We start from the raw sequence: 20,392 nt of genomic DNA, 5'->3' as shown, positions 1-20,392 counted from the left end.
AGAACAGGGAAGGCAAAGCAACGTGAGACAGAAGGGGAGAGACCAGGACCCAAGGCTGGAACTCCGTGGAACAGCTGTGGGGCAGCTCACGCCGGCTCAGCCCAGGCCCGTGATGGGCACTACACGTGGCTTGGCCTCACTACCCCGACGGTTCCGTGAGGGGCCCTGTGAGTCCTGGTGTCCAGGTGAGCACGCTGAGGCTCAGTCACGGCGCGGACACACTTCCGCTTTCAGGGACTTGATCCTTAGTATCGCCGTCCAGGGCAAAAAGTTGCTAGCTGCTGCATTGCCAAAGCCTTCTGTTCCACTCGTTCGCTTTGAGAACGGTTATCAACTCACTGGCAAAGCTGAGACCTTGGAGTTCTTACCTTGAAGTAAAAGTCAACCCCCGAGGAGCCTGAGCCACGTTTCGACTGGGACACGAGTGACCTTCCATGGACACTGTTGTCCCGCCCCCGGGAGTCCCAACATGAAATGACTTCTACGGAAAGCCAAAGGCTCTGGGAAGTCAGAGGTGACAGTGAAAGTTGCCCTGGGACTGAAGACCAGCGTCCACTGTTGGAACCCCGGGGAGTTTTCCTGCCCACCCTCTGGCCCATCCTGCGTCGGCGCTCTGCAGCAAGGGGCAGGCTCAGCGTGGAAGGGCTGTGGCTGGCTGGGTCAGTCTGGCACACTAGGCCAGGGCTGCAACCTCAGAATCTTCAGGGCCAGACAATAAAGAAAAAAAAGGGTGACCAACATGTGGGCAAAGAAGGCACAAGCCCATCTATAAAGTTCTGCTGGCAGCCCTGTGGATGGGAGGCCTAAGTGCTGACCAGTCTTCCTTCCAGCTTTTTGAGAGATGCTAGAAATGTTTTTCTTTTTTTTTTTTTTAAAGATTTTATTTATTGATTTGACAGAGAGAGAGAGACAGGCAGCGAGAGACGGAACACAAGCAGGGGGAGTGGGAGAGGAAGAAGCAGGCTCCCAGCGGGGCAGGGAGCCTGACGCGGGGCTCGATCCCAGGACTCTGGGATCACGCCCTGAGCCGAAGACAGATGCTTAAGGACTGAGCCACCCAGGCGCCCCCAGAAATCTGTTTCTTATGGGAAATCTCCCAGCTTTTAATGAAGGCAACTTGCTCAAATGTTAACAAATTTTCCGTACAGATAAACAAACCCCCTCTGAAGGCTGAATCTGGACCCTATGAAAATGGGCCCTCTGGCTAATGCAAGAGCAACAGCCAGCCACCACCCTTACCCCGGGCTAGTTTGAGGTCAGGGCATCTCTCGAGTTCTGGGGGCTGAAGGAAAGAGCAGCGTCAGCAGTGGATGCGAAAGCCCGAGGGATAGCTCAAGTGTCTGCCCTGAGAGCCCTCCCTCAGCAAAGGCAGCTTCTCCACCACCCAGACCACCCTCATCCATGGTAGCTGCCACCACCCAGGCTGCAAAAACACCAGTGGGTGAATGGTACAAACAGGCTCACTTGCAGAGCTAAAAGGCATAGTTATTTTATTTTAAAGATTATTTATTTATGAGAGAGACAGAAAAAGATAAGAGTACAAGTGGGGGGCAGAGGGAGAAGCAGACTCCCCACTGAGCAGGGAGCTGATGCAGGGCTCGATCCCAGGACCCAGAGATCAGGATCTGAGCCAAAGGCAGACGCTTAACCAACTGAGCCACCCAGGCGCCCCAAGGCATGGGTATTTTTTTTTTTTTTTAAGATTTTATTTATTTATTTGACAGACATAGAGACAGCCAGCGAGAGAGGGAACATAAGCAGGGGGAGTGGGAGAGGAAGAAGCAGGCTCATAGCAGAGGAGCCTGATATGGGGCTCGATCCCATAACGCCAGGATCACGCCCTGAGCCGAAGGCAGACGCTTAACCGCTGTGCCACCCAGGCGCCCCAAGGCATGGGTATTTTTAAAAATGCCCTGTAAGGAAGAATTCCGGACACATGTACTTCTTTTAGAAGGCAAAATCATTTGAGGAAGTAGATAATAGTGCAGCAAAATGGTCTGCTTCCTGGAAGGAAGGAAGGAAGGAAGGAAGGAAGGAAGGAAGGAAGGAAGGAAATCTATTTCTAGTTTCAGTTAAATCCACTATTTTAAATGTCACAAGAACAATGATGATGAATAGAGACTCAAGTCCAAAGGCAGAAGGGGAAGGTGTCTATCATGGTACAACTTCCACTACTGTACCTTACTGTGGGTAAAATATGTTGAACTTCCCGAAGGCTGGATCAAACCACAGTCAGTTTTCTCTGTTAATTACCTCAAAATAAACCTATTTTACTATAACACATCCAGACTCAGAGGTACAAAGTAAGAGAATCTCCATTCACACCTCCTTGCCCCGAGGTAACTACTACTAAGGGTTCCCAAAAGAGGTCACCAACTCTTCTCCCACGCCATCATAAAGCTTATCTGCCTTTAAAAAGCAATAAACAGGAGGCTCACATCGAGTACGCAGCACGGATTACCAGCAGAGGGGTTTTTAAAAGGCCTCCAACACTCACCTGCCTTGGCACATATAACAGAACCCTAACTCCTTCCCAGGCTGACAGAACCCTGCGGGCCGGGGTCCCTGCCTCTCTGTCCCAGCCACGCTGGTCTTCCTGCTCTTCCTGGAGTGTGCCAAGCTCCCTCACGGTGATCTGGGACGCTGAGCACTGCTCAGCACTGCTGCCCCAGGTCCTCCCTTGCCTGGTTCCTTCTCTCCACACAGGTCTTAGCTCAGGCACCACCTGTTTGAGGAGACCTTCCTGACCCCCCACCGCATGATGCGTCTGCCCCCATGCCACTCTCTATCACATTGCTCTGATCTCTCGCCTTCCTGTCACTTCTTCACGACCTGAAATTACTGTATGTGTTTGCTTCCTTGCCTACCATCTTTCTTCGGCAGGTGGGAACCTGATCTGGTCTTGTTTACTAAGAACAGCCCCAGGACCAAGGACAGTTCTTGGCACAAGGTAGGCATTTAATAAGTGTTGAATGGATGAACAAATGGTTTTCCAACTTTCTTTCTTAAAATTTAGCAATGTATCTTGGAGTTCTTTCCATGGCAGCACAAATAAGTCAAATTCATTTATTCGGTGGCTGCACAGGATACCACACTGAGAATCGACTGAAATGTACTTAATCTTTCCTACGACTAGTGGCTTGCAGGTTTTCTCCCACGGGCAGTGCTGCAAAGGAATCGCCTGGCTACGCACCTGTGCACGGGAGGGCCGCACAACGCGTTCTACCTTCAGCCCACGTCTCCCCACTTGGCACAGAGGTTATGTCCTGGTCAATCTTGCAGACTCTTCCTTCAACCCCAAAAGTCCCATCCTCTGTGACTCACCGTGACCGTGTGTCCCTCTGTCCCAATCCCCCTCCCTCAGTCCGTAGTTGGCTAAACTGGCAAAGGTAGGGTCTATCCATCCCTCAATCTTCAGAGCCGGAGGGCAAGTGGCCCTCAAAACTGGCCTCAATGAATAGACTAGTGAACGTTGATAGAATTAGAACAAAGATTCTGAGAATAGCACTAACTCATAATTAGGGGGACCACTGAATTCGCTGTTGAAACCAGGATGTCTGTGAGAGTGAAAGGGGGTGTCATTAATTTACATGTTGGGGGTGTTAGGGCCAGCAGGATGTGAGGTCACCCCAGCATGCCTCTGTCAGGACTCTTGCTCGCACCGTTCCCTATAACCCTTGCCCACCAGGCTTGGGGTGGCCCTTTTATAAGGCCTATTTCATGAGGAAGTGGATGCTCAGAGCAGTTCAGTCAGCTGGGTGAGGTTACATAGCTGATGAGAGGCGGGGCTGGGATTCAAACCCAGGTCTGTTGGGTGTCCTTAACCGCTGTGTCCTAAATACGTGATTTGGGCGTGTGACTTGGAGGACAGCATCCTGCTCCATGTTCTTGGTAACTGCCCACTCAGTCCTTTATGACAGAAAAAGTGCAGCAGGAAAAGAAGGGGTACAGCAAACAACACCTTTCCCGCTGTACTCTCACAGCGGGACTCGAAGGTCCTCACAACACACCAGGGCTATCCTACCCTTGTCTGAAAACACTGTGTGATAAATACCCCAAAGACAAACAGGGGCAGAGCCCAGCCAACTGCCCAGAAGGGGCCGAGCGTGCTCTTGGCTTGCACGTGCTGACTGCGGCCCCACTGCACACTGGCACGTGGAGCGAAGGCCCTCAAAAAAGTGAAACCCTACAAATAGAAAATACTGCTGCTCTGAAGACAAGAGAAAGACTCCCTGGTTTTCATCACAAATTCCAAATGGATGCATGAAATATATCTTTGCCACCAGGTACTCAGTGTTCATCTCAAGGGGGTGGGGAACAATTTAGAAAAACAGAGGCAAAAATAGCCAGGCTAGAGCCAAATGACTCACAGGTAATATTTATGTAAGTGCCAAAATTCAGGAAAGATAAGAGAAGGAACTCGATGGCAGATACCGGGATGAAATTATCCAAGAGAACTGGCTTGGGAACAAATCAAATTAAGAACAAACCATGTAAACCATGAGGTTTACAAAGAGTTCTTCAGTGAAAATGGCCAGAGTCTTCTCTGCTTCCTCCTTGGCAGGATGTGCGCACCGAGTACCCAGGCGTAGTTCTAGACAGTATCTATGGGGAAGGAGAATCTGCTCAACAGTCATTAAAACCCACTGGGAACTTCCACTTTGCTATGCAAACTGCTGTCCTGCCATAAACAACTAGAAAACCTGATCAAAGATACGAAAAAAAACCAGTCTTCTGATGCTGGGTACTGCAGGGTAGGGCTGTCAGAAGGGAAACATTCCCAACAGAAGGGAGACAAACAAGGCGGCCACTCCTGCTCCAGGCCCCAGCCTAGCTTACTGCCCAGACAGCTTCCAGGCTGAGGGTTAGGGAGGGGAATTCCAAAACTGAGCCCAGCAGAGTCAGTCTGGCTGAGAAGAGGAGACTGATGAGAGCCGAGGGATCCGAAGCAGCCAGAATACCAGAGAAGGGGGGCTGCACAGAAAGAGAGTTCTGGAGAGTCCCCTTGAATCTTGGATTGTACTGATCCGTACACGTGTGGGGTGAAAGTCCAAGAGGCTAGGAGACAATCACTAATAAGGAACAGGCCAACAATTCCTGAAGCAGACACAGGAAAGTGTCTGCTGGGAAGTTTGTGTTCCCACAGGCCACAGCGGGGTGACCTTGTAAGACAGGAGACAGGAGGTGGAGTCCTTGGAAGGGCATGCATTACTTCCTAGTGCTACTCCGGACCTGCCGACAAAGTTTGAAAGTAAACCTCAAAAGGATTAAACAGATTCCAAGAAACTTAGATACACAACGGAAGAAAATACAAAATTCTATGAAGAATACAATAAAATCTAGTACTCAAAAACACGATAAAGTTTACAATGACTGGCATTCAATCAAAAGTTAATATGCAAGCAAAGAGCAGGCAAACATGACTTAAAAGCAGAAGAAAAGTGAACTGACAGAAAAAGACCTAGAACTGACAGAGATGATGGAATTAGCAAACGAGGACGTTACAGCCGCTGTTATAAACATGTTCCATATGCTCAAGAAAGTAGAGACAATCACGAACACGGTAAGGAGAGAAACGGATGATATAAAAATGACCTAAAGGGAACTCCTGTAATAATACACATTTGAAGTGGAAAATACACTGGATGGGACTAACAGGACAGTGGGCGTGGCAGAAGAAAAGATCCATGAACATGAAGACACAGCAAAAGAAATGAGCCAAAGTAAAGCACAGACAGAAAAGATTGAAAAAAATTAAAAAAGCAAAGTATATTATGGGATGAGAGAATGCTGTTGATCATAATTTCAGTAACTGGAGTCCCAACAGGAGAAGAGATGGGAGAACAGAAAAAAGTGCTTTAAAAAATGGGTAAAAATTGCCCAAATTTGGCGAAAAGCTAAAACCTCATAAATTATAAACCTAAGAAGCTCAACAAACCCCGAGTGAAATACAGAGAGAACTAGACCAAAGTATGTCAAAATCAAATTGCCACACACCTATCAGAATGGCTAAACTTTTATAAGTTAAAATAAGTGTTGATGAGGACAGGAAGCAGCTAGAACTCTCTCATGCATTCTGGTGGGGATGCAAAATGGCCCATTTTGGAAAACACTTGGCAGTTTCTAATAAATATATACTTACCGTATGACCCAGCAACCTCATTCTTAGGTATTTATACAAGATAAGTGAAAATATGCATACATGTTCATAGCTAAAATCTGGAAAAATCAAATGTCCTTCAAATGAATGAATACAATGTCGTGCTGTAAGAACGTGCAAAAACACGGATGTCTCTCAACATTATGCTAACTAAAAGACAGGAGACACAAAAGTCTACATACTGTATGATTTCATTTCTAGGACATTCTGGAAAAGGCAAAACTATGGTGATAGAACGTAGATGAACGGGGCCCAGGGCCAGGCTAGGGGACTGACTGCCCTTGGCGGTCTGACCCCATCCTTTGAGTGAAGGCCCTTTCGAGACCTCGTTCTGGGAAAGAGGCAACACTGGAAGTGATATTTTGATCTCTGCTACAGGATGGTGGGTGAAGAGAAAACGTGACCATGGCAACACTGAGCCCCTGAATCCAGCCAGGTCTAAATTCAGAGGTATCCCTAAAGGGCCAGTAAATCCCCTTTGTTGCTTAAGCTCTTCTAAGTTGTGACTGTCTCTTGTGATTGAAAGTGACCCCATTGACACAACCTCTTTCACCCGGCAGGACAATGTGCCACCAACCCGAGCAGTTCAGTGTTTCTGTCACTTACCCGAGAGCGAGGTTCCTTCTGCGAGCCCATACGGAAGATAAGCAAAGATGATCATCATGCCGAACTCCAAGGAAGGCGTTTTCCTCAAGTCAATATGCTTTAGCACGTAAACAACAGTTGTCAAGGAAAAAGAACCAAGGGACAGTGAAGTCACAAAACTGCTGCCTTTCAAATACACAGGCGAGGCAACGGATACAAAAGGCTTTGGAACATCCCAGGGTAACATGTGGAAATCCACTGTTTGTCTGTTTTGTTCTGTTGTTTTGCAGGGAGACTATTGTTTTAAGAAGGGGAATCTAACAAAACGCTAACAACTGTCAATTCCTGAGACAAATGGTGGGGGGAAAATTAAAATCAACCTAAGTCAACTCATTGAAAAATGCTGACTTGGAAGGCTAGCAGCGTGCCGGGGCTGCGGAGGCAAAGCTGGGGCCGCAGCCAGAAGGAGGACAGCCCATGCTGCCAGGTCCCTTCCAGGGCCATGTCACCCTTCCCCCTACTTTCTCCAACATCAGATGAGACAGCTAACGGGGTGTCCAGAACTCTGGGGTAAAGGGCCCCAATAAAGAATCTTCCTTCCTATTCTTGGAGATTTCTAAACTCATGCTCCCATGAAAGGGGTGTCTTCTCTCTCTTCAAAATCAGCCCACGCACCCATGCTGGGGCTCGCAGCGCCCATCGACTTGGCTTCCTCACAGCCGATGCTTCTCCCTCCCCCCACCCTCAAGAGAATGATAAATATGGAGGAAAATACTGAACTAGAAAAAGTTTTCTTTTCCATTCTGTTTATTGGTACAATATGAGAAGCTGTCAGCCAACAATAGAGCCTTTAGATTTCTGGACAAAGGAAGTGAAGGGAAAATTCAACAGGATGGCAGACAAGCACGCCTGCCATGGGCAAGGGTGGCTCTTCCGGCCATCTGTGGAACAAACTGCTCGTGGCGGAGGGCCAGGCGGCCGACTCCCTGAGATGCGGGCTTGGGCTCCCACAGAAATGGTCTGGTGCCTGTTCCTATTTTAAACATGATGAATTTTCTACCACAATGAAAGTATCATTGGCCTTACCGAGCCTCTTTCCTCCTCTGGCTAGAAAAGCGTATGGGCTGTTGAGCAATGCAATCAGCGTGAATACCTTGGATGGACTCGCTTTGAGAGTCTCTTTTCTCGTCCTCCAGATAGAATCACTTTCAGTGGGGTACAGACCTTTACAATTTGGTAATTTCAGAGGATACTAATTTCCAGTTTTCTGACTGTGAAAAGTGAGACAGGGGAAACTGAAAATCTTCTCAAGTGAGAAGCTCCCCCAACAGTGGGATGTGAGAGCCAACGGTGTGCGTGACCGTGACACTCTGAAGAGTCACGTCCTAAATTGCACACGTCTCATCTAAGAGTCCGTGGGTTTCCGTAAAAGCGCTCCTCAAACCAAAACTACATAAATGTCCTTCTTCAAATGCAGCCTTAGACTAAAACTGACCCCTGAAGGAAGAGGGGGAAATGGCTGGAGATGAATATAATTAAGAAAATCTTCTCAGCCACGCGTGTTCATCATAAAGGATATTAATGCAGAGATTAAGCCAGTGAGAGTGCCGAGTGCTGCAGAGCCAAAGAACATTTTGAGGAAGTAGCCAAGGGCTTGTAAAAATGTTTGCCACCCACTGACATCTGACATATTTTTCCTTGTTAAACCTTCAGCTGTGCTAGGAAATAAAAGAAAAACAGAAAGAAGTTACAATGTTATAGACAAAGTCAACAGAAATCAACTAAAACTCAAAACTGATTTTTTTTTTGGCTTACGCGCTCCTTTATTCCTTCCGTCATGGGGTTAGGTCACTTACTTGTTCACTTAGTTTGTGAACTAACACTACTGTGTTAGCTTTGGCGGGGGGTTGGGGGAGATTCAGGGAAGAGAGCAGAGTTCCTGCCCTGCAAGGGCTCCTCTGTCTGGTAAGGAAGACAAACAAGGCAGGAACAAATGACCACCTCGGGGGAAGGGCAAGGGGCTGCAGACACACAGGGTGGGCATCTCACTCAGCCCGGTGGTGGTCAGGGAAGGTTCCTCCTGACATGTGGGCTGGGTTCAGCTTTAGAAAAAGAAGAGTTAACAGGCGAACACATGAGGGAAAGTTCCCCAGGCAGAGGGAACAGCGCAGGCAGAGGCAGGGAGCCCAAGAATGCAGAGCACATTCTGGGAGCATTCAGTTACATAGATTAGCACGGCTAGAACCCAGGAACGGGACGGGGTGGGGGCACAGGTGCGGAGAACAGTGGCGAGAGAGAAGGCAAGACCGGCCGCCACGGCAGACCTGGGAAGGGCAATGCAGCAAGCTAAGGAGTTGGTATTTCACCCCGAAGGCCCTAGGGAGTCATGGGGAGTGCTTCCAGCCTCGGGAGGGGATCCTGTGATAAAACCTGGAATTGAAGCGATGGTGGGAAATCTGAGAACGGAGCAACCTAAAGAAGAAATATCACCACGTAAGGGCTGAGAGGGTAGATTTAGGAGGCATTAGGAAGAAGAACTGAAAAAAGAACTTTCCTTCCACGATAACAAAACAAAGTAAGATGTCAGAAGCCATTAAATTCAACTAATGGTTTTATCCGCAAAGGGAAAACCATCACACCATGACAGCGGACTTATTCTCTTTAAGATCCCCCTCCTCATGGTTCTACCTTTAGACTCGTCTCAAATCCACCCACTCTCCCCCTCTCTCTCCTTACCACCCTCTGTCCCGGGCCTTAGGCCCCATCGCTCTTTCTGGACATCCTTGTCTTCTTTCCACTCACTGGCCTGCGCGATCCCTTTAAAACGCCCAATCTGATCAGGTTATTGGCCTGTCCAAACCCATCAACAGTTTCCTACTGCTTTTCAGGTGGAAGCCCAGTCTAAGCAACACCCAACAACTCTGCCACACCTCGTCACCCCATCTCCTCCTCATTCAGGAAGGGCCCCACCATCATGGGCACCCCTCTGTAGGTCATCCTTCACTGCTCCCCGACCCCAGCTAACTGTCCCTTCCTTAGGGACACCTGCCCTGTCCCCTTCACATATTCTGGGCTCTCCTGGTACCTGACTTCTTCACAGCAAGTGCCAACTCATGAGTCATTCATGAGGACCATGCCTGTGTCCATCTTGTTCACTGCTACCTGTCCAGGGCCCAAGGCAGGGCCTAGTATACAAAGACACTCAGTACATTTTTGCTGAATCAGTAAACAAAACAAAGAATTGTCGATAGAAATATTTGGCCTCATTAATCAGTGTTTCATGAATTGGTATAATATTAAAGCAGGATAATCTCTGATAAAAGGGTAGCTTGGTCAAATAACTTCAGGAAGTTTTCAGTAGTGATTCACAGCACAGTGTAACACAATAAAGGTTCTGAAAAGTCCTGCAAAAAAAAGAAATCTAACCTTTTTCACATAAAGTTTTCCAAACTCACTTGAATGCACAACCTCCTCCATTCCTTTCTTTCCCAGCAGAGCACAAGTTAACACCCCACTTGGGGAGTGCTGAGAGCCAACAAGTGTTCTCACTGGGCAAGTGTTTTTGAAGGCTAAGTTCACCCACAGTTCCCAAATTCCGCCTGCACACAGTGCCCAGCCCCCACCCCTTAAAGCTGCCACGGCTGGTCCGCCGGTTGGGGCTACTGCTTTCTTTTCATGCAGAGGTCCCACGAAGTGACTCACTGGTGAGGTCGCATCAAGGGTTGATAACAGACCAGGACAGAGGCCAATGGCTTCTGAACTCAAGATAACTGAAAGCAGGGGCACCTGGGTGGCTCAGTCGTTAAGCATCTGCCTTCGGCTCAGGTCATGATCTCAGGGTCCTGCGATTGAGCCCTGCATTGGGCTCCCTGCTCAGCAGGAAGCCTGCTTCTCCCTCTCCCACTCCCCCTGCTTGTGTTCCCTCTCTCACTATGTCTCTCTCTGTCAAATAAATTTTAAAAATCTTTTAAAAAAAAATAAGATAACTGAAAGTAGAATTTGGACTCTTCCGTTCCTGGTAAGTTTCTACATTTTTTTGTTTCTCACGCTTAAAAGAACACGAGACAATGCTGCTTCAGGATCCATTTCATGAGCTTACGCTGCAGCTGGAGAGCACAAAAGTTTCCTCTATAGCACTTATTATAAGAATAAACTGTCATACTAACAAATCAAAGCTAAAACTAATTAAAATTAATGAAGAAACAGAAGATAGCTTTCTGGCACTTACGAAAATGAAAACATCAAAAAAGGGGTATAATTCATTCACATATTCAGTTGCAAAGATAAATGCGTCGGGTTGCTTTGAGAGCGATCGTTTACGAAGTAGACTCTCAAACAAGATGTGATGCTACCTAATAACCTCGGAAAGCTGACAAGAGCCCCCTCCTGTACCCAAAACAGGCAGGCCTANNNATGCCCCCCCCCCCCCCCGCCCCGGTCTCTCCACCTGAAAACGCCGACTGGCTCACAAGACAGCCTGCCTGAGAAGCCTCACTCCAATCCCTCACAGCAGCTATCTCCCTCTTGTACCCCAGGCACTTGCTCAGCCCTCTGGGAGCATCCTTTCCCACCCTGGACTGACCTTGGCAAGTCCAGCTGGTCTCTGGGCGATGTCTGGCATGTGCAGGGCCCTCGCCCGATGCTGAGGGTGGACGCCGCACCCAGCCTGTAGACCAGCAGTGGTGGAGGTGGGGGCTGGACACACATATGCATGCGGCCCACAGATCCAGTTTTGGGAACTGTCATCACAGACGATCTTGGCCTTCAAAAGCACTTTTCCAGGAAGAAACTTTGGCTGCTTACAGTGACTCTATCATTTCTCATTTTCAAAAGAAAACAGCTCCTCATCTTTAACCAAAAGGTCCTACTTCTGACAGATTTTAAAAAACAAAATAAACTAGAGACAAAGCTGTTGAGCTGAGCTACTAATGTAGAAAAATATCTCATGATGTCACTGCCAATTTGGACAAAATCCTTTATCACAAATGTTCAGTATGTGCAGGCACCGGGACATGAGACAAAAGTCAAAACCCGAAAGCAAAAAGGCTTTCAGGGTAGATCTTAGATAAGAAAAAATATTGCCATCAGATTTGTAAAAGGTCTTACAGCATGATGTATGATAACTGCCTAATAAAGCTGTAGAAATTTTTGCCAAGAGAAACGTGAAAAAGCCAATAATGGGGAACTTGCTAAACAGATCACAGTCAGTTCACCGAAGGGAATACTCTGTAACCAGTAAAATGAGTTTATGGAAGATTATTTTTCAACCCTGCTCAATGGAAGAGTTTTACAATACAGTATATGGGGTATAAGCCCGGCTAAATAAAACACATGTGTACTTCCAAATTGTTAACTGTAATTATCTCTGGGTAGCAATAATGCATGTACCCTCTCTCTCTCTTCATTTTATATGAAGAATATATGTATTACTTTTAGAATAACAAAAATATTTTAAAGTTTTTTTGTTTTAAGTTCTGCCAATCACCTCTTGCAATTAAGCAACATTTGATAAAGTTCTTCCTGAAAAAGTAGGAGAAAACTAGGACAAACAGGAAACAGTAACTGGGAGACAGGTGTAGAAGAGGAAAGGATCTAACATTAACTGCTGTCCAATGGTTCTTGCACAGTATCATATTTTTTCAATCCTCAAACCCAATCCTAGGCTGGGGCATTATCACTCTCACTTTACTGTTGAGAAACGTGTGGCTCAGAGAGGTAAAGGAGCTGACCCAGGGTCACAGAGCTGTAAGTGGAATCACCGGGACTTGAACTCAGGTCAGCCTGATTCCAAAACCTGGGGTTCCTTCCACTATAAAACATTGTCTTATTCCAACATAAAGATTCTGAATGTAGTCTATAATAAAGCTTTTAAGAAAATGCCAACTACTACAGGGCTATGCTTAGCCAGGAATCCCCCAACAAAGGAAACCAGTCAGTATTCAGATAGTAGAAAGGCTATTCTCTAGCAGAACACAGACTGGCTCCTAAGATTCTCTTAGCTCATCTGTCAAACACTGTCCAGAGCTCTTTCCTCCAACTGCTTTGACTGTCTGTGCCTTCTCTGGTTTTGCTAGAACTGTTTGGCTCTCCTGCCCGTTACATGCTAATGAGGCACCACAAAAGACAGAGTTCAAGGAAACAGCCCTGCATCAGACAGATGCGTTTGGGATGATCTTAGCTTCACTTCTTTTTCTCAATGGCTTCTTGACATTTTAGGATTCATCTGTCATGTCTCAGATCCTAGCAACAAGGGCAGTGATACCGATGAACAGTTAAAAGAGATTTACAGTGTCCAAGTATCTTTCACACAATAGCATCTTGAGCTGGGACGCCTGTTAGTATCACTGGCTTACTCTACAGCTGGGGAAAGGACGGTGCTGTGTGACAGCCCCTCGGTGGGACAGCAGGGCCTCTGTTGACTGCTTTCGTCTGCACCGAAGCTGTCCACACACGGATCCCTCAACCACCTGCTCCCTCATCATTCGGGGAGCTAATGAAGAACCGCAGTTCTTGGGACTCACCCCAGAACCACTGAATCAGAAGCTGCGAGGGTGGGGCCTGGGACCGCTCTGGTTAATAAGCACCCCGGGATGCGGACAAGAAGCTGGACTTGAAACCACTGCTGAAAGGTAGGTCCTAAAGGGCGGGCTCGCCTCTGATCAGCCTGGGCCTTGACAGCATTGCTGGGCTGCGTCAGGGCTTGGCAGGACAGAAGACAGAGAAGCGCGTGACCCGGCTGCCCAGAAGACAAGCAGCTGTCCGTGCAGCTGCCTGGGAACATCTGTCCCTCTGATACCAGGACCTTTAGTGCCGTCCTTGAAAAAAGGACACTCACTTGGTCAGGACAATGGAGACTGCGTCGTTGAGAATACTCTCCCCAAAAACCAGCATGTTGAGCACCGGGTCCACGTGAAGCGCGTTGAAAATAGCAATAGTGGCCACGGGATCGACGGCAGAAATCAGGGAGCCAAACGCAAAGCTGTAAGGAAGAGAAAAGGAAGGGGTCACTCTGCGATGCTTAGCACTCGGCCCAGACAGTAAAACAGCAAAGCCAGGGACTCTGTTTGGTCTACCATATTCGTACACACTGGAGCTGAAGTAACCCCAGGACACGGTGTCTTTTCTCCCGCTTACAGTACGTGCTGGCGGATCCTGCGCGTGAGGCAGCGAAAGGCCCTCTCCACGGGCAGTTGTTAGGAACGGCCTGGTTTTCCGCCATGAGTCCCAAGACTTTATTTGACCAATGATGGACAGGAGACTTTTGCTTAAAACACATTAGACATCCCAACCTTCTTTGTCAGAGCAGTTGGAACCGTGGTGGCTCAGGGGGTCCTCCCCCACTGGGCCCATGAACTCCTGGGTGTGACCTCCGCTTCTCCCCTTGCCACCAGAGTGCCACCTGTGACTGGCCGGAGCCTCCACTTAGATGTGCACCATGTCAGAAAGTGCCAAGAGTCAGCAGCAACTCTGGCGTGCTTCAAGGGGATGGGGGGCGTGGATGGTAGACCCCCATGCCAGCACTGCCCCCCACCAGGCTAGCAGCTCCTGCTAAGAGTGCCATTCCCTCCAAGAAAGAGGTATGAATTGCTCGAAATGTTTCAGGCACTGAGGCCAATAATGAGAGCCAACATTTATGTGGCACTTACCACGTCCCAGGCACGGTTCTGAGCACTTTACATGTATTAACTCACTACTCCACACAACACCCCTGCGGGGTGCTACTATTACCACCCCGATTACATAAGAGAAAACTGAGGGACAATGAGGTTAAGTAACTTATGCAAGGTCAGACAGCTAAGAAGTGGCACAGCCAGGATCCAAACACAGGCCATCTGGCTCAGAGTCAGTGCTCCGGACTGCTACGCTGGATATAGCAACACCCAGACACTAAGGCCAATTTGGAAAATGGCAAGCATTACATGGAAGATCAGCGTGACCTGGTGGGGGGCAGGGGAGCGGGCCACTTAAGAGTGGATGGTCAGAACAGGCCTCTGAAGAGATGACACTTATTTAAACAAGCATCTACATGATAAAGAGCAGATGGCTAAGCCAGGATCTGGGGACAGAGACAGCAGCAAGCTGCCTCTGAGGTGGGAGCAAGCTGGTTGGCCTGAGAAACAGAAAGGTGAGTGTGGCAGCAGCCCCGAGAGGGTGAGTGGCAGGAGATGTCAGAGGCTGGCAAGCGAGGCGGGGCCTCATGGGCCACCTCGGGAGCCTGGGTAATTTACTCTCTCAACCTGTTTGTCTTTTTACCCCTAAGAGTTGTTGTGAGCCTTCCAATCCCCTCAAATGACATGCCTGGCACTGCTTTCTTTCTAGCTCAGCAGACAGATGAGGTCTGCCCCCTTCTACAGCAGGAGATAAAACAGGGACCCCCAAGGGCGCAGACCTGGGTAGAGGTGGAAGCCAGAGACAAGCCACCTGTTTCATGGCCTCTGGGACAGGGGTGGGCTCTGTCCCCTGTACCACCCCGAGCAGCCCTGTACAATCATGTGAGTCTGGGCTCAGGGAGAGCAGAGCTAGTGGGAGGAGATGCCCGGCTGCCCTGCCAGCTACAGTTCGCTCTCTAAGTCAACAGTCTGGCATTCTGGTCTCCAAGGCAGCTCCCTGCGTTTGATTAATGTGAACCCATGCAAGACAGCCTGTTCACCTCAAGGACAGCCTCTGGATCTCAAGCCGAGGAGCAGACCCCAAAAGACAGTCTCAGTTCAGAGCTCATTCCACACGTGCCCTGTCCTCACAGGTTGTCACAGGTCACCCGCCTCTCGCCCTCAGTGTGAGTGCTCAGGGAGTGGGCACTATGCTTTAGTCATGCGTAGATTCCCAGGATCTGTACTGAGCTTGGCCCAGAGGTATTTGTGGAAGGGAGGCAGGAGGGTGGGAGAGGAGGAAGGCGAGGGAGAGAAGGAAAGGTAACACCACCAAAGGACTGCCAACCCGGGGGCCCTGTTTTGCTTGTATCGGGGCTTGAGGCCCTCCTGCTGCACCCTAGACACAGAGCCTGTCTCTTCTCCCTGTCTTTAATTCCCACTCTCCTCATCTGGGGCAAAACACCAGGGGCCTCAAGGAAAAAGAATATCTAAAAAGCATTTTTAGAATGTCCAAAAAGAGGCGAGGGAGGGGGAAAGAGCATGGGGCTCTAGGAGTGGGCAGGGGACCCAAGTTTGGTCAAAGAGGGCCATCACCAGGCATTTTACCAGGTCATCAGGAATTAGGTTGGTCCTTTAGGCAGAGAGGCTAACGTGAGGGTGACGTGAGCCCAGAGCCATCAGTGCCGCCACATGGGGCAAGCGTGCCTGGGGATGAAGCCAGTTGGGAAGAGTACACAGAGATGCACAGAGAGGAGAAATTCCTGGACAGCGTGGGCCCTGGGGGCTGTCATGCTGGAAGCCATCATTCCGGAAGGCTTCAGTTCTGAGCCAACAACCTTTTATTTTTTTTCCCCAAAACTACTTGTGTTGGGTTTCATCTGTGCCAGAAGAGGCCTGACTGATGTTCTTTTTCACGGTCCCTGTACCAATCTGAACTGAAACCAGAGCAGGAACCCGAAGACAGACTGATGAGCAGACAGAGGGATGGATGAATGGAAAGATCTGGGTTAAAGCAAAAAATACAGTGATAATGATGTACTATATGTTGGCTAATTGAATTTAAATTTTCAAAAAAAGGCAAATACATTGAAACAGTAATCGTAGAACCCAGGTGGTGGTCATTTGGGTACCCACTGCACATGCTTTGCCTTTTCTGTATGTTTGAAATTTTCATAAAAAAAGTTGAGGGGACGGGGCGCCTGGGTGGCACAGTGGTTGGGCGTCTGCCTCCGGCTCAGGGCGTGATCCTGGAGTTGTGGGATCGAGCCCCACATCAGGCTCCTCCGCTATGAGCCTGCTTCTTCCTCTCCCACTCCCCCTGCTTGTGTTCCCTCTCTCACTGGCTGTCTCTATCTCTGTCGAATAAATAAATAAAAATCTAAAAAAAAAAAAAAAAAGTTGAGGGGAAATGCTTTGCATAAACCAAAGAACACATGAGTCTTGGGCTGGGGATCTAGATTGGGGCAGAGCCTTCCTGGCAGTGAGTGTGAAAAGTCTGAAGTATGAACGACCCGACTTGCGGAGGGCTCAGAATCTCAGGAGTCATGTCAGCTGCTCCCCTTTCCACTTCCGTGGCTGATTCTTTAAAAGGCCAAACGCTCAAAGTTTAACTTAAAAATGTGTTTTCCTGATTTATTCCATCATCTCAAAAGATAGCAACATCAACAAAGTGAAAAGGAAGCAGACTGGCATGGGGCAGTAACTCAGGTGAACCCATAAGCAACATCTCTCTCCAGCAGAACCCTGCTACGATAAAATCTTCCGTGCAACAAGGTTATTTTTATGTTTTTTATTGCATAGAAGTCCGTGGGTCTTCTGTTTGACCTACACGGCATTTTGAAAAATTGACTAACTTGTCAACATTTAAAAACTAGAAAATTCACTATTAAAATCTAGAAACCTGGCCTCTTGTAAAAAAAAAAGTTTTTTAAAGATTTTATTTATTCATAGGAGAGAAAGAGAGAGAGAGCGAGCATGGGCAGGGGGAGAGGAAGGGGAGAGGGAGCAGCAGAGTCCCCACTGAGCAGGGAGCCTGATGCGGGACTCAATCCCAGGACCTGAAGGATCCTGACCTGAGCCGAAGACAGACGCTTCACCAACTGAGCCACCCAGGCGCCCCCCAATATTTTTTTAATATTTAGTAATTCTGGGCCCATATTCCTACATGGTGATTACTAGGTGGAGCTGAGAAGTCCCCTTCAGACAGGGTGTACTCTTTGGGTCCCCACTGTGGCCACCCTGAGATGCACATGGGCAGTGCCCTCTGGTAAGTGCTCGGCCAGGCCCTGCGGATATGTGCGTTTCCGACTGCTGGCTCATTTTCCCCAGAGCACTCCCCGAGTCGGGGATGGTCCCTTTCTAACAGGAAAGGAACTATCTGCACACGGAGAGAGAAACCCTACCTTCTTATTCTGCTTGTCTAAGGGACAATTCTTTTACTCCTCTTTCCCTGAACATCCCAATAAACACTGATTCGATTCAATTCCTCAAGAATTTTTCAAGCATTTTCTGTATCTCTAACCCGTTGCCCCACAACAGGCAGAAGGACTGAATTCTGTGACGCCTTCCTTTACATGACTGGGTATGGGGCATTTCTTTTCACTTGTAGAATGCCTACAAAATGCGGGGCCTCGGTTCTGCCTAATTTCCAGCTCCTTATGGAACAGGAACATGACTTTTGCTACTTGTTTATATATCAGGACTATCGTAAAACAAAAACTCCAAAATTTATGTTCCTGATGGAAAGATGGAATTGGACTGGCTGGTAGCAGAGGCACATTTTCCATGAAAAGGGCTTCAAGATTCCAGTCCCCAAGCTGCTGAAGGCTGAAGGCTCTGGCCAGCCTTACGGGGAGACCCGGGGCCGAGAGCTCACCTTGCTTTCCAGCCCCCAGTCAGGCCACAGAAGCAAGCACCGATGGTGCAGAAACACGGACCAAGACTGCACGTGCACTGGACTTCTCAGACAGGGGAAACCAGGCCTCCCTCTGCTTGTGCACGTTAGCACTGGGTCTGGCACTATCCAGGAGACAGCGGCCTAGGTTGCTTCTTGGTGAGTCAGTTAGGCAATTCCTGGGCTGGGCTCTGGGACAGCCGCCCTGAGTGCTCACGGGAGTAGCTTCAGACTGAGCAACACACCCACAGGACAGCCCCTGGCCCTGCCTGCTTCCCCCACCCTGGCTTCATGGCATCTTAGAGCACAGACTCTGTACACTTCACTCCCCACTCCATCCCTACTCTATCAGGAGGACAACTTTTCATTGTGGCCACTGAAAAGACTCAGAAATTAGCTGAAGATGATTCTGGATAATAAAAGATACAGGGTGTGGTTAACTGACCAGAGTCATTCTCTCCAAAGCTTACACTCAATCAGTTCTTTCAATCAGCAATGCTCTGACTACAGAGCTTCAAAATTCCACAATATAGTTTTGATTCATTTCAGAGCCACAAGTTAAGTCAGCAGAAATCATCGGCAAAACAAAAAGAGAGACAGAATGGAGAAATACCACACCCAGGAATCAATGTGGAGAAAACTATCCCCAGTCTGAAAAGTAGTCACCCGGGCGTGACAGTATGAAAGATTTACCTGTCTGTCATGTTGAGTTTAGAGATTACATCAGCCTGTAAAATAAAACACACAAACACACAGACACAAAAAACCCCCCTGGAGAACAGCCAAGAAGATTAAAATGTCCATTAGTGCTTTATCAGAAACTAATAAGGACATTAATCTTCAGTCCCCAAACCACTTGAAAAATAAAGAAAACTCCTAAGTTTTAGTTTAAGCATGCATTCAATCATTACACAACAAAAGTATGGAACAGAATGCTACATTTTTCAAGCCAAATTAGGTATGGTTTTCTTCTCTTATGTTTATTCCCATGTGATGCTAGAAGCTGCGCAATGAAGGAGCGTGCGCAACAGACAGATTTACTCTGGTGCCACCGAGACGGCAGTCCAGGTGACAATCAGGTGCAATGGGCTTTGGCTGCTAGCTACCCATAGAAGCAAACACGTCTGACACACACACAAGAAGCCTGCCAGTCACCCAGAGGCCTGAATCTCAAACTTCGTTTACAGAACCGGGGCAGGCAAACTCTCTGCAAGTGACCATAAAGGAAAAGAACTATGACATGCACAGACATGCAGAATGCAAAACTATAAATATTACCTTTCTGGGTAGATTTGGTTTAAATTTATTCAAGTTAATTTGAACTCAAAGTACAGAACACTGGGAACTGGTTTAGTAATGGTGAGAAAATCCAGAGTATATAATTCTACGGGTGGACAGCTTAGAATTGAGTGAACATATTCAAAATCAAGTCTGATTTTTAAAATGCAAATTTTTACTAAGAAACACTGCTTAATCCCGATTCTGTCTACTTAGTAACACAAACGATACTGTTATAATCTGAAGATCTTGGTGGTATATATTCTGCTTTATTTTTAGCATTCTGTCTTAAGAAATTATTGGCTTGCCAATAAGATCAAAAACTTTTGGGGACTATGGAGAAGATTCACTCAGTTCCAGACACCAACGCTCCTCGAGGACACTTACAAACAAGTTCAGCATGCCTTTACTGTGCCTCGTATGAGTTTGGATCCCCTTCCAGGACAGCATTTACCTTGAACGTGAAACCCAGGCCCCACGAAGTGTCCCTACCCCACCTCCCTGCACTAGCTTTAAGAATGTAAGATTTTCAGAAGTTTTCAAAGATGTTTTTCTTACCTGACCCAGAAAATAAATTCCTCCACCTACTACAAAAGCGGAAATTGCTGTACCGAAGACAGCAAACAGGGTGATGGAACCAATATTTTGAAAGAAGTTACCCTGTTGGAAAGAGCAGAAATAAGAGAACTGCTTCAGGAAGCCAGTCCAGTCAGGGATGGCACGCACCCCCACCAATGGCCCTCTGCACACACTGGATTCTCCGCAAAGACCACCCACCTGGTTTGTGCTGTCTTCATTGTGACCCCCCACTTCCACTCAGAACGCAGCTGAAACCAAAGCCCGGATGGTTGGACCCCTGTGAAGGCCTCTAACCTCCGCTTTGTT

The 20,392-nt window shown here is 48.0% G+C and overlaps 1 protein-coding gene across 1 annotated transcript in view; it reads right to left on the bottom strand.

The window, feature by feature from the left end:
* SLC9A8 (solute carrier family 9 member A8) overlaps nt 1–20,392 on the bottom strand; it is a 71,377-nt gene that overhangs the window by 19,022 nt on the left and 31,963 nt on the right. Inside the window, exons 6-10 of the mRNA XM_040637867.1 lie at nt 20,066–20,167; nt 18,923–18,957; nt 13,581–13,724; nt 8,325–8,463; nt 6,767–6,872 (exon numbers count right to left, since the gene is read on the bottom strand). Of these exons, the coding sequence (XP_040493801.1) occupies nt 6,767–6,872; nt 8,325–8,463; nt 13,581–13,724; nt 18,923–18,957; nt 20,066–20,167 (526 nt within the window). The remainder of the gene's footprint in view (nt 1–6,766; nt 6,873–8,324; nt 8,464–13,580; nt 13,725–18,922; nt 18,958–20,065; nt 20,168–20,392) is intronic.

The sequence above is a fragment of the Ursus maritimus genome, unplaced genomic scaffold (assembly GCF_017311325.1).
Source record: "Ursus maritimus isolate PB19 unplaced genomic scaffold, ASM1731132v1 scaffold_22, whole genome shotgun sequence".
Taxonomy (NCBI): Eukaryota; Metazoa; Chordata; class Mammalia; order Carnivora; family Ursidae; genus Ursus; species Ursus maritimus.
This window is presented reverse-complemented; position numbering and strand designations above follow the sequence as displayed.